Source organism: Equus asinus, chromosome 2 (assembly GCF_041296235.1).
Source record: "Equus asinus isolate D_3611 breed Donkey chromosome 2, EquAss-T2T_v2, whole genome shotgun sequence".
Lineage (NCBI taxonomy): Eukaryota > Metazoa > Chordata > Mammalia > Perissodactyla > Equidae > Equus > Equus asinus.
The window spans coordinates 59,088,401-59,102,818 of NC_091791.1; the positions used below are offsets into that span (position 1 = coordinate 59,088,401).

Sequence of the window (14,418 nt, forward strand, 5' to 3'; positions counted from 1 at the left end):
TCCTTTTTGTTGTCCTTACTTACTTTGAAGCTTCTTCCCCAGTTTTCCCCAGCTTCTCTTCTCTCGGGCTTCAGAGTCTTGCTAACACTATTCTTAGAGATCCTTCCAATCTTCCAGACTCATCTTGGGTTATGCATTCCTCATCGCATCTTTTGTGTGCGCACTTTTCAAACCCTAGCTCACTGGAAAGCTACAAGTGCAGCCGCACAAGATGTTCTGTAAAACTCCCTTTTCTTTCTTGCCGGCAGTGTTTACAATTACTTGCTCAGAATTTCAGGGTTTTATTACCTCCTGCAGCAGTCTTCTCTTACCAGCATGAATTTATTCAACACATCTTCTTTTTTCACCCTCACAGCCTTCATAGCCCCACCCTGTGAAGCCAGCTGAATGTAAGTTTCTCCTTTCAACAGGTGGGTAACCAGTGGCACAGTGAGGTTTAGGCACCAACCCAAGGACACCCAGCAAGCCAGTGGACCAGCCTTCAGTCCTCCAGTTTCTTAGCTTAAATAAAGTTTCCCTTGCCCACACTGGCTGAGAGAGGGGCTTGGAGCTTTATGTGGTCCATAGTCCCCTCCCCTTTCCCCCAGGGAGAGAAATTCTCTCTGCATGGAGATCTTGTCTAGAATTCCATCTCCCCCACTACTCCCACCCCTTCTAGCGGCAAAGCCAGTTACAATTTCTCTAAAGCTAATAGCCAAGCTGTCCTCACCTGGTTTCAAATGATCCCCTGCCCAGGCAGGAGGGAGATGCTATGCACACATCGACACACCTCAGGTCTTTCTCTCCCTCTCTATCTCTATCTTTCTGTCTCTGTCTCTCTCTCTCTCACACACACACACACACACACGGGCACACACACTACAGAGCACTCTAGGTCTTTCTCTCAGTGTCTCTCTGTCTCTGTCTCATGCACACACACACAGCGTCACAGTGTCTGGCTCTGGATAGCCCTCTGTGACTGGACACCCCAGGCCCTTTTCTTTCCCTTCTCTCACTGCCCCTGAGTCAGTACCGCGCCCACCCCCGGTCCCATCACCCCCAGTCCCCGGGTCACTCACCCTCCATGCTGCCCACTCCCGCCCGCTCCGGGACAGTCTCCGATGGAGGGAGGCACCGGGCCCCTCCAAGCTGACAGGGGAGAAGCTGTCTCCCTGCGCTGGGTTGCCCGGCCCGCGCCTCTGCCTCTGCGCTCCGCGGATCGAGTCCGAAGTCCGGTGGAAGCGGGCAGGGATGGTGCGCTCGCAGGCCCCAGCCCTTCGCTGGGTGTCGCTCCCCTCGGGCCCGGAGTCAGCCGGCCAATGGCCGGGGCTGAAGACTCTGGTGCAGCGCTGCTGCCTGCCCGGCTCCGCCGCCCCGCTGCCCAGCGCCTCCGGGGCGGGCGGGCGGGAGGGGGCTGGCAGCGCCGTCGCCATGGCAACCGGCACACCTGTGCGGGCCGCAGCCCCTGCCCGCGGCACCCAGCCGAGCGGGGGCGTCCCGGGCCCGCCTCCCTGATGCGGCTCCCTCGGAAGGGACAGAGCACCCCTCCAAACTAGGGGACACGCCCCACTGCCCGCTGCAGCCCTGGCAGCGACGTCCAATAACTCTGCACCCTTCTCCTGGTGCCCCAGATCCCAACCCCTGTCCCCACTCCTCGTCCTTGCCCCACTCAGTCTGACCTTCAGCCACGACGCTGGTATCCAGGACCCTGCGGCCCTCCTGAGAAGGGGATGAGAGGCAGCTGTGAATACACAGGAGGGCCAAAGGAGGGAGGTGGGCCTCCCTATCAGCTCTGAGCCCTGCGAGTGGGGACAGTGTGTCCCTTGGATGACCACTGACTGTGGAGTTAACTGGCCCAGGTGCTCACTAGATGCTTATCCTTGGGCAAGTGTGTTACTAGCACCTGAGTCTTAGTTTCTGCGTTTGTGAAATGATTTCATGGGGAGTAAATCAGATGATGTCAGATTCTGCCTAACACGTGGTAAATGCTCGAAAGATGGTCCCTTGAGCTGGATGAGAGGCTGCCTCTCCCCAACCATTTCAGCCACGGTAAGGCACCCATCAACCACTACCATAGACTTCTATCACATGAATCAAGATCTCTGGTTCCACGCAGACCAAAGAGAGTGAATGGCCCATTTCTTCCTTTACTGGGGACCATGGGTTTACTCCAGGGGGACTCTGGGGAAACCAGTCACATCAGGCTTCTTCCTATTCTTTTCCCTCTAGCTCTTCTTCTGCCCCAAGTAGCTGGCAGAGTCTCAGGGCTGGAAGGGGCTTAGAGGTCATTGAGTCTAACCTTGCCCTGGGGCAGGTGTCCAATCCTAAGGCCCAGCAGCCGATCCTCCTGCCCTTCCATCAAGCCCTCTTCCCGCAGGACGGCCCTTCAGGCAGCAGGAGGGGGCAGGGAGGGTGCCCTCTCTCAAGTCTGCCCTTCTGTGGACGAAACACCTGAGTTTCTCTGGGCTTTTTTCTTCCTGTGACCTGCCTCAGTTTCATCTGTAAAATGGGGAAAATAATCCCACCTGTCTCCTAGAGGTGTGAAGATTAAAGGAGTACTCTGTGGAAAGCCCTTGGAAGAGTGTCTGGCAGATGGGAAGTGCTCAATAAATGGTAGCTACGTAGTATCTTGAGTCCACCTCCCTATGGAAGTGCTCACAGTTCTTGAAATCCCTCTGGGTCAGGACCTAGAACTGTCACAGTCCTATCAAGCCCCTTTGACCAATGCAGAGTTCAGGACACTGCTGTAAAGTCAGTCTGGCCCAGCACTGCCATTTAGTGTACGTGTGACTTTAGGAAAGTTGTATAACTTCTTTGTGCCTCAGTTTCCCCTGATATACAAAATAGGGATAATAATAGTATTTGCCATGTAGTAAAGCACTTACCACAGTAAATACTTGGACTAGGCTTTAAAAACAGTCTCTCTTTCCACTTTTTTTTCTCCTTCTTCGTTTTCCCCTCCTTTCTTCTTCTGTTAGCAGCCACATCATTCTAGTGCATTAATGTAAGCTTGTGGTCAATTCCCCTCCCCGCATCTTTTTTATTTGAATGGTTCTGGATGACAGAGCTTCTTTTCCTTCTGCCTCCTCTTCTACAGACTTCTTTCTTCCATCATCAGAACATTTGTCCAGTGCCCAAGTACCTTTGGCACCACACAGAATGAACTCAGTGGGCCCAGCCTTTGAGGGGCAGGCAGAGCAGTGCCATGGATAGAAAGACCCGGGTGTGAATCCTTCCTCCACCACTTATTATGAGTGGGCAGGGAAAGTCCCTTAAGCCCTCTAACCTCATCTTCCCCATCTGTAAAGTGGGATTTATGATCCTCTTCTCCAGGCTGTTGTTGAGGATCAAAAGTCAAGTGCCAAAAATACAGGGCCCGTCCTCATCCCCAAAGTTGTGGGTAGAGGCCAGATAGATTGGAGAAAGGGCTTTCCATGCAGATTAAAAAAGTGCCTCCTCTCACTCCCCTCCCTACCCCAAAGGGGCTCCCAGGAGACCTGAGGCACAGTCAGAGCATGCCTTTCCCCCAGGTTTACTGGACCGTAGGGCTGGGCTACTTCCCAGCCTTGAACCTCAAGTCCAGAGCCCTTCAGACAAGCAAGGCACCATTGTTCCTATTTTGCACGTGGAGCCACTGAGGCTAATGCCTTACCCAATATTGCACAGCTGGACAGTGGAGGAAAGAGGCTGAACACTCCTCTGGACTCCTTGGGCATTGGCCCTGCTGCCCCTCACCCCAGCCTGCCCTCAAGGTTCGTGGCACCCCGGGAGCATCTGAGAAACTACGGGTGCAGTCTTCCAGGCCAGTCTCTGTGCATCTCGAGGAGTCCCATCACTTCCTTGCTCTTCAGGGCTTCCTGCTCTGCCCAATCTGGCCAAGCCCTTGGCCTGGCTCCTCATCCTCAGGGGAGCTGCTCCCCATCCCACCCCACCTCCAACAGCTGTGGCCTAGGGCCTTTCCACAGAAAGCCCTACCATCCTGGAAACTGATTTCCATCTGAAAAGCTGGGTACCAAGAGGTGGCAGGAGGGCGGTGGGATTGAGAAGGGAGAAGGGCCTCTTGTGCCGACTGGAATGAATGTGGACCTGGGTCCACAGGGAGCAGAGGAAGAGGTAGAGGGTGATCTTAGAATCAGGCTTTCTAGGGGGCAGTGATGGAAGTCAAAGGGGACAATACCATGACTGAAGGACTGCCTTTCTCCTTGGAGGTTTAATGACCTGGCATCCTTCCTGGTCACAGGCCCTCGGTGGGCGTGGATGGAATGTACAAGGCCTGTGCTGGCCTCTCACCTGAACTTCTCCTCTAAGCAGAGTTGGAAGTGGGTTCTGAGATGCCTGAGAGAGTTGGTAGGTGCCTGAGGAAGGGTTGGCATGAAGCTGCACAGTCCTCTGTGGGATACCTCCCTGGTGGTGGGAAAGCCAAGCATCTCCACTGGGAGACCCAGACTATTGCTCCCTGATCGGAAATGCATGTGGGCCTTTGGGATGAGGAAGGCCATTGGCATAGCCACCATTTTGAAAAGGCTTAGAATCCACAGAGAAGGGGAAGAAGGTCTGAACCTCGTGGCGGTATGGTCCCTGGGAAGCAGACCCCCGGCACACTGCTGGTGTTTTCATCTATTTGGTGGCGGTGGTGGGTAGGGGAGAAGGGACTATCACCTTGAAGAGTGAAGCCAGGGGAGCTACAGAGAGGCTGAGGTCTGGAGGCTGGTGGGGTCCCTTCCTGGGAGCCAGGAGGTACCCCTCCCTCTCCTCAGCCAGCCTCTGAGGACCAATTCCTTCAAAATGCTTTAAAATGCTTATTAGTGAGTTCTCCCCAAGGAAGGAGGTCTGAGTTGGTATCTGCGTTCATAAATGACAAGTGAGGGTTCTAATGGCTGATTCATTCCCACAGCACAGTTAGGACAGCATGGCCAAGGAGCAGAGGTCAGGAGTGCTAAGCAGATGAGCTCCCAAACGTCAGGACCAAGCAAGGGCCCAGAAGGAAACCAGGGCAGGAGCCAGGAGACCTGGGCATTCATTTGAGCTCTGCCAGCAGCTCCCCGCATGTCCTTGAGCAGATTACTCCACGTGCCCTCTGGAACACTCTCGAACATTCCCCTGGAACTCAGTGTTCCCATCTATAAAATCGGAGAGGTTTGGACCAGAACTTTCTCACTCTGACAGTTTACCTTCTCCTCTGGAGAACCCAGGGCAAGGAGTTTCTTCCTGAGGAGGAGCTGGGGAGGGGGGCACACTGGGGCAGTCCAGCTCTCTGGCTGGGTCCTGCACCCTGGGCAGCGGTGGTGAGGGCTTCCAGGTCAAGGAGGGGTTCTGGTCAGTCTCCATGGCGCCAGGAAGAACACGTCTTTGGGAAGGTGTTGAAGCCTCTTGGGAAAGGTGTGCAGCTCTCTGGGGGCAGCCCAGGGGCCTCCTCCAGGTGAGGCGTGGCCTTTTGTAAACCATTCCCCAGGCCTTGAACACTGATTCTAAGAGACACTGACTCTGGTCAAAAGGCCTGGGTTTGGATCCCAGCTGCCCCACTGACTAATGTCTGACCTTGGCCAGGTTCTCATCTTCTCCAGTCCTCAGCATCTTCATCTATAAAATGGAAATAAAAATAGTAGCTACCTTATATGTTGTTGTGGGGATTAAATAAGAAAAGAAATGCAAGGCACTTAGCATAGTCACAGACACAGGGTAAGCTGCTAGTACATATTTTTATTTCAGATGCTTTTCTCCTTCTCTACTCCTTTTTGCACCTCTGGTTCTTTCCTTTGCCTCAAGCTTTGGGTGTCCCCAGTCATTTAACAGAAACACACAGCAGATGATCAACTTGGTCCCAGGGATAATAATGCCCTCCCAGGGGAATTTTTTTAGGAAATATTACTTAAAACCTAGAAGTGAGGCCAAGATGATAACTGCACGCATGAAGCACTGGTCCACAGGCTTGCCCACAAGAACGTACCACTGTGGTTTTCTTAGTTACCATTAATTAAGGGACTCTGTGAAGTTACATGTTAATTTGTGGATTTGTGTCCAGTAAAAAGTCGACTCTAAAGTTGACTATTTATTATCCTATAGGACATTGATCAGTGTTGTATGTAACAGCAATCTTATTCCAATACTGTTTTTTAAGGACTATGATAACTCCAGTTCTTCAAATGCTCTGGGAAACAGCTTTACTATCTTATTGGTTCCCTCATTAATTAATGAGTTGAATAAAATCTTTGATACATGTTCATCTTCTATTTACAAGATTCATGTTTTTAGCTTCTCAAAGTTATACTTTGGCACTGCCTATCACAGAGACTTTGAGAAGGTGAGAGGGACCTTAAAGTCACAGAATGCCATGCCTCTCAAACTTTAACATGCCCCTGGATCACATGGAGGGGCTTGTTAAAATGCAGATTCTGATTCAGAAGGTCTGGGGAGGGACCTAGCCTCTGCAGATCTAACATGGCCCTGGGTATTGTTGCTGCTGCTCATCTGAGGACCACACTCTGAGAGGAAAGGGTCTGGTCCAACCTCTCAGCTTTGTCTATAGGAATCCCCTTTGCAATCCTGACAGGGTTGGAATAAGGTCACAGGGAGAGTGATACCAGCCCTGATTTTGGCTCCCCTACGTTAAACTCAGTATATGTGGGGTTAAAATCAAAGCACTCATACCCTTTTCCTACTTACTCCTTGGCTTCCTGGCACCAGAATCCACTAGCCACCACGGAGGCAGACAACCAAGGATACCCACCTGCAGATTTCTGTATCTTGCCATCCTCCTCCCTTCAAACAGCCTCACAAGGCTAAGTGCAGGCTGGCGGGAAATCACCAACCAGCAAGGCCACAGGCTCCCCTACCCTATGAGCAGCTGCATTCCTTGCAACATTTAAAACCCCTGGCCTCCCATCTTTCAGGGAGATGGGACAAATTTGAGGGCTCATTCTTGTCTCCTGGCTGTTCCAGTTTTTATATGGCCCCTCTTGTGTGGTGGTTAAAGAACCTATCATTATATGTGGTAACAATTTGGCAAGCCAGCCAGGAGGCTCTTGCCTATGGCTCTGCAGCTCCAGGCTGACTGAGATTTCCTGGGAAGCAGTCCAGCAGCTGGACTTGAAAATATTGGCCTGGTATCTTGCTCACGTGTTCCCATCAATCATCCTGGGTAAGTAAAGAAGGTTACTTATCTGGCAGGTGCAAGGAACCTCAATATTTTGAGGACCTCAGAAGAGAGGAATTCACCCAAATCTATAGATATTACAGGCAGAGTCTGATGACAAGCTCTTGGTCTGGTTTTCCTGGCCTTGAGAGGCCTTTAAAGTTCAACCTGAGATTCCTTATAAAAACTTTCAGCAAAGCAGATTTAAAAGAGCCTATATGATCAATTGCTATTCTTGCTATACTTATGTAAATAATTGAGCCAAGTTTATTAAAACTAGACTTATTTTGCAAACCAATGGGGTCTTAATTTGGATATCTTTAGTAAAAATGAGGGTGATTTTAGAGAGAAAAATAAAAACTATAATACACATTCATGGATATTAGATTCTAGTTCTGTTAATTGTCTGAAGTTTTGGTTTATATCTGTTAACTGGACTGGATCCTGAATTCATCTAGTCTTCTGAAATATCTGGCTACAGATCTCTAAACTAACATTTTCAATGTTTCCATCATTTTCATTCAGAATCATTGAAAACTGAACTTGCTCTTTTTTTTTTTTCCCTGAAGCCCTGCAAACTTAAGCTGGACATCTTAATATAAACTTAAGAGGGATTCATGCCTGCTACTATGTAAGCCATTCAGAAAGATACCTGAACACCCAATGACACCATCAGAGACATTTCAAACTGCAAAAAATGCTTTAACCCTGACTTCTAGAAATATTTTCGATTGGCTGCCCCCTGGGCTCAGGAACTGGTTTATAATTTGCTCCAACAATTAACCTTTTCTTTTTGTTTCTCTAGAAACACTTCTTATGAAATACCTGGCTACTTACTTATGCAGTACAGGCCTAACTTTGGGAGCCCACCTGCATCACTGTCTTATTAAAAGACTGGTTCATTGAGATAGAGCAACCTATGCTCTGATTCAGCAGGAAGAAGCTAGAGAAGTTGTCACCCCAAATCCCTGAAGATTGAGGAAGGAACATAAAATAGGGGGGAATTGATACTGGCCTGATATTGGTTCCCCTACATTAAACTCAGCATATACGGGGTTAAAACCAAAGCACTCATGCCCTTTCCCTGCTTACTCCTTGGCTTCCTGGCACCAGAATCCACTAGCCACCATGGAGACAGACAACCAAGGACACCTACCTGCAAATTCCTTTATCTCACCATCTTTCTCTTTGCAAACAGCCTCACACAGCCAAATGCAGGCTGGTGGGAAAGTGCTGACCAGCAAGGCCACAGGCTCCCCCTCCCCACAAGCAGACACATTCCTTGCAACCTTTAAACCCCTGGCCTCCATATTTCAGGGAGATGGGACAAATTTGAGGGCTCACTCTTGTCTCCTGGCTTATGTCACCCGAAATAAAAACCTTTCCTTGCCGTAAGTCTGGTGTTCCAGTTTTTATTTGGCCCCTCTTGTGTGGTGGGTAGAGAACCTATGATTATATGTGGTAAGAAGAGGACAATGCTTAACCAGAAGCAAAGCTCTCATACTGATGGACTTCAGGCACAGTGGCAGGCTAGTGGGGGGGATCAGAGGGCTGCACATCTTCCCTCAGGTCATGCCTTCTGGCTTTTGGCCACTCCACTTAGGAAAAGGCCCAGCCACAATATCATGGCTTGGGAGGGATGGGAAGACCAAAGTGGGGAAGACTTCCTACTGCTTGTTAGTCGTTTGGAAGCAAACTTTCCTGGTGGGATGCAAAGGCCCTGAGGCATGAGCACACCTGGGTGTTAAAGGAAAGCTTGAAGTAACAGGAAGAAGGCAGGCCTTGCAGACCATTGTAAGGACTTGGCTTCACATTGAAGTGCAGTGGAGAGCCACTGTGGGACTTGGGGCAGACGAGTGACTTAGGATTTAAAAGGTCCCTCTGGGTGCTGTGTGGAGGAGAAATAGAGACTTAAGGTGCAGCGGTGTGGGCCTTGCTTTGAGTTTGGTTTACTGGGGCTCAGGTGGGCTGGGGAATGTGCTTCTTAAAGCACTCCAGTGATTGACTCTCGTTGATGGTCCAGAGATCCAGCACCACCTCTTGCACAACTCCAGGGGCCCATTCACATTGTTTCCCATGTAACAGGTGCCAATCAGCTGGAATGCATTGTGAATGACACCCATCAGAATTGTGCAATGTGGCAGTCCTGCAGGTCCCACCCTTGAAGATACCCTAATTTAAGTACTTCCCGTCTACAGGAAAGAGGGTACACAGGTCCCTTGGCTGTAAGAAGTTGGAGGTACACAGAGTAGCATGAGCCCCAGCTGGCTCCTGGCCAAGGCGTCGAATGCCTTATCATCCTGTCTTCAGTGGTCCTTGAGGCCTGACAGGAGCTTCATAGATTCCTGAACTGTGAAGATGGGATGAGCGGTGGGCTGTGGGTCTTCTTACTCCCTGTGGGAGTAAATCTCCCATCAGCATCCAGATGTGCTCCAGAAAGGTATGACAGGCAGCTCTGCACTGCCTGGGGAGGCGAGGTTCTAGTCAGGGCACCATAGGCTGGGCCCACACACGGCAGGCGTAAGCAGATGGGTGAGGACATTCTCAGGTAGGTGAAATGGACACACTGCTGTCCACTAAGGGCCGCTTTCCTCCACCCTCTGCTGTTAACCCCCACGACATCAGGGAAGGCAGGTTAGAACCCATTTCATAGATGAGAAAAGCAAGGCTCAGAGAGGCCTCTTTACAGGAATGTGATGGGAGAAGGAAGGTGCGAGTTGGAAAAAGTGATTGCTTCTTCTATCCAAGCCAGCCTCCAGTTCAAACCCCAGCTCTGCTCCTTCCTAGCCACATGTGGACCCCTAACTAAGCCTCCTGCCTCATCTGCAGAGTGGGCACCAAGAGGAGTGTTGCTAATAGTAAATGAGAAATCATACAGTGCCTGCCCAGTCCTGATAAACAGTAGGAGCTCACAGAGTGCTCTTGCTTGGACCCAAAGCAGAGGGTCCCTTTTGGGAGGAATGGTTCTGCCCCACCTGGCCCTGAGACACGCATCCACAGCAAGGTCTGGCTGCTCCTGGGCCCGGCCCAGTCCATGCCCTGAGTCACGTCATCTCCCAGGCCTTGGCACCTCTCCCAGGCTCTGGCCAGGCCTTCTGGGGCGGCTGCCAATGCTCACCCTTCCAGGAACTGCTCCCCGGCCCAGGGCTGGCTTTCTGAGAAGGGACAGACACATTTCACGTAAAGGGAAGCTCCAAAGTAAGGGTCTAGGGTCCAACATGGTACTGGGGAGACTGAGAATCAAAGCTGTCTATGTTGGTGAGGGATGTTAACTAGAGGTATTGTGGTGATCATTTTGCAATACATACATATATTGAATCATTATGTTGCACACCTGAAACTAATATAATGTCATGTGTCAATTATATCTCAAAGAAAGAAAAACCCCTCCAACCCCACACAGCCTACTGTCTACATTAATAAGACTTGGTTATTCATCCATCTTCTTCAACATGACGGTACTACTATTCCAGGAAAATCTTGCCCAGGAAGTAAATTGTAAATCATTTTATTGTTCATTCTAGGAGATTCCCAAAAGAATCATTTAAAGGAACACCAAACTGCTCAACTCTTCAGCAAACAGCATAAAAAGAGAATTTACACCTTAAGATCAACCGCTCCCCTCAACATACCCCTTGTTGTGTCCACCGATCCTAAACTATATCATGATCTGCACTCAGTCCCAGTCGAGGTGTCTTCCCTTGCACTGAGAGCCCCACCTGAAACCAGACCCGAAATCCACCGAGACTCTGCCCTCCGGGTGCCGACACGCTCCTCAGACTCGGGCAGAGCTCTCCCTTCGGCGAGCAGTCGGCTCAGTTCTGACGGACCAATAGGGGGATCTGATGGTATATTTGAGTCAGCATTCGACAAGAAGAGACAGAGTCAGATGGGAGTCCTCCGTCTGACCTTTGGGTGGGGGTGGGCAGCAGCCTGAGTCCAGGCTCAGGGGACAGTTATGGTAGGGCCCCCGAATCGGAGAAATAGTGACCATGCGAGTTCCAGAAAGGCCCTCGAGGATCTCCCGGTGCAGCCCCTTCACCTTACAGACAGAAACAGGGCCTGGAGAAAGGGATTTGTCCAACTCAGACAGCTGGCTAGGACGTCACAGGGATTAAAGGAGTTAACATCTATAACACGCTTAGACACTGCCTGGTACCCAGTGAGCTCCGTATGTATTTGTTAAATAAAAATAATGCAGGGTCTGGGCTAAAACTCAAGGCAAATTCAGGTTGGCCTTTCTGATTTAGAAAACAAAGACTGACTTTAAGTGTGTACCCGGAAGCGGTTTCTCACTTGCATCAGAACAGCTGGGGGCTTGTTAAAACAGTGCTGGGCCACACCCCTAGAGTGTCTCGTTCTAGATACAGGGTGGGGCCAGAAATGTGCATGTCTCACTAGCTCCCTGGTGATGTCGATGCCGCTGGTCCAGAGACTCCTCTTTGGGAAGCACAGACCCTGCAGAATGAACCACCAAGAGTGTAATTTCTCCCATCAGTAAAGTAAAAATGTGGGGACAGTGGGTCCCTTTGTCCTTTCCCAGGTGTCCGGGCCTCCCCCAGGGCTGACGTCCGGCTGCCCTGCAGCAGCACTGTGTTAGGGCACATGTCAATCCTGTGTGGCTGCAGCCTGCGCCCATCCGTGAATATTCTGAGGAACACCTTGAATGGCTTTCTTTACCTCACGCTTTCAAGAGGGGCAGTCCCTCCTCTTCCCAGGTGGGCGGGTTGACACCCAGGCTACGGGAGGTCTGTGCAGTGAGAATGAGTCAGTCGCCAACCAGGCAGAGGAAACCAGTGCACTCTTTATTGCAGACTGAAGCTAAGGGCTCATTCACACGGGGGGCTCTGATTTGGGGCTTCTCTGACTGCCCCAGCTTTCCCAGAGAGGCAAGGGCAAACTGGCCAAGCAGAAAGAAAACAGCTTCTAGAAGCAACCCCTCCCAAGGCCTGAGGTGAGGACCTGGGGAAGCAGGAACTTGGCATGCAGAGGTTAACCAGAAAGGCAGTGGCCACAGGGCCAGGCACACCTGACCCCCATTTCCTGGAGACCGCTGGTCACTCCCTTCGCTGGGAGTGCCATGAAGACTCTGAAAAGTTCTAAGAAGCCCAGGGTTTCCGGGGGCTGGTGTAGGGAGGGGGAGCACAGACTCAGAGCCCTGGGGATGGCAGGGGGAGAGTTGAGAACTTTCACCCTCCACTCTGAGGACATCCCCAGGGTCGCCCCCTGGCCCTTGCCTCTCAAACTGTAAAGTGCTTGCAGGAGTCACCTGGGATCTCATGGAAATGTAGGTTCTGATTCCGGAGGTCTGCGATGGGGCCTGGGATTCTGCATTTCTAACAAGCTCCCATGGATGCCAATACTGCTGGTCCACAGACCACACTTTGAGTTGCAAGGCTCTGGCCACACAACGCCTTTGTGCGTATCAGAAAAGTGCACCCCTTCTTCCACAAGGAGAAACTGCACTCCAGGACACAGGGTGGGTGGGGCAAGGCCAGCCTGGACTACTGCAGCCCCAACTTGTCCCCAGTGTCCACAGCTGAATTCTGCAGCCCTGGAGAACCACTTTCCCAGAGCTTGGCCAACCAGGCCTTGTGAGATAAGCAGAGGGAACACAGCATCTCTCGGAACGCTAAGTGCTCAGTGAGGAACCAACAATGGTCCCAAGCTGTCAGCTTCTTGCCAAGAGACAGGACGCCTGGGCAGGGGCAGGCCCCAGGACTGGGATAAAGGGAATGGGAGTATTCTGAGAAAGGGCCAGTGCTCTCAGCTCTGAACAGCTTAATCCTAGGAGTAGAAGAGTGGCCACCAGTCCATGGACATAGGATGTGGGTGGCCTGGCTTGTCCAAGTCATGGGGCCTCAGGTGTCTCCCATAGATCAAGACCAAGGTCCAGACAAGCTGGGCTCTGGACTCTGAGCCTGCTTGCTCCACAGATCAGAAGGTGGGGGGTAGATAGTTGGGGATCAAGAGGTCAAGGGTTCTACAAACCACAGACGTTGTCATAAAGCAAGAGCCCCAGGCCCCCACCTGGCAGGGGGACCAGTTGTCCCTGTTTGCTGGTATTGTCCCAGTGTTAGCAGTGAAAGTTCCATGTCCTGGGAACCCCTCAGTCCTGGGCAAACAGGGAAGGTTGGTCACATCCTAGACTCCAGGCTGAGGGCTTAGAAGTGACTAGGTCAGCAGGGCTTTGGGTGGTGGCCTGGGAGCTGGCTGATCACAAATTCAGTGGTCCGTGGTGCCTTCTGTCCCGAGATGGACCAATGATAAGGCAGCCAGAAGGAGAGTGTGGTGGGGGTGGCCACCCAATCACCCGAGACCAGAGCCACAGGCACACGTGGCTTTGTTTCTCTCCGGCCACTTCTCCTGCGGCTCAAGGGTTGATGCCAGGCACACCTGGTCCGTCCCCAGGAGCACTCAGAACTTCTGACCCCACTGACATCATGAGGAAGGACAGAGCTGACTTGATGTGTTCCCTGGTCTCTCGGCCTGCTGGGCCTCGGGCTGCTATGTAAATGTTCTCAGCCCGCTGCAGCGCCAGGCCACACTCTCCACAGCTTTCCCACCAATCTAGAGACCCACAGGGCCCTGGGAAGGGCCTCATCCAGGCTGGTTCTCAGGAAGCAATGAATAGATGGAGGTTGTCTTCTATGCGTCTCAGGGCAGCGACTGGCTCTCAGCACTAGAAACTAGGCCTCAAACCCACAGGCGCCCAGAAAATGCTCCGCGATGCTCATCTGTGGGCTCAGAAGGTGCCCGAGGATTGGAGGGTAACTTGGAGGCATGTTTTGCCTAAAAAGCCTCCAAGGAGCCCAAAGGAGGCAAAGGTTCCCCCCTCCACCCCTTTTCCCAAATAACAAGGCTCAGAGAGGGTGGGGGGTCTGCCCAAGTTTGCACGGAAGCTGTGAGTGCCTGGAGTCTGGGCTCCAGCCCCCACCGCGCCTCCTCTCTCTGGGCCTTCCAGGGCCCGCTACTGCTCTAAGCTGTCTATCCTGGACTGGCTGCACCCCCCCACCACGCACTGTTCCGCCCACCCACCCCCAGTCCCCCAAGCTTGGCCTCCCATGGGCCTAGGGACACCCTCCCCTCAGGGTGTCAGGCCAGGTGGCCTCTGTCCCTTGGTGGGTGGGCAGGAGGAGAGAGGCCTACGGTGGGGGTGCCCGAGCGCCCTCTGGAGACATGAGCATGTCAAACTTGATGAGCGGTGGTGCAATGACGCGCACCTCGGCATTCAGCGGGTTGAAACGGAGGTTGATGCTGCGCAAGGCGGGCATGGCGGCCAGCTTCTCCACGGGCACATCTGCTGG

The 14,418-nt window shown here is 52.0% G+C and overlaps 2 protein-coding genes across 6 annotated transcripts in view; both read right to left on the reverse strand.

Moving 5' to 3' along the window:
* Window positions 1-1,412, reverse strand: part of NPFFR1 (neuropeptide FF receptor 1) — a 44,415-nt gene extending 43,003 nt beyond the window's left edge. The window contains exon 1 of the mRNA XM_070519351.1: window positions 1,059-1,412. Coding sequence (XP_070375452.1) covers window positions 1,059-1,412 — 354 coding nt within the window. The remainder of the gene's footprint in view (window positions 1-1,058) is intronic.
* A 10,482-nt stretch (window positions 1,413-11,894) lies between these two features.
* Window positions 11,895-14,418, reverse strand: part of LRRC20 (leucine rich repeat containing 20) — a 78,413-nt gene continuing 75,889 nt past the window's right edge. For 3 of the 5 annotated variants that reach the window (XM_070489408.1, XM_070489417.1, XM_070489411.1), the window contains exon 5: window positions 11,895-14,414. In XM_070489408.1, the coding sequence (XP_070345509.1) occupies window positions 14,257-14,414 (158 nt within the window). In that variant the 3' untranslated portion in view covers window positions 11,895-14,256. The remainder of the gene's footprint in view (window positions 14,415-14,418) is intronic. The other 2 variants (XM_014840314.3, XM_014840315.3) reach the window with 1 other exon arrangement.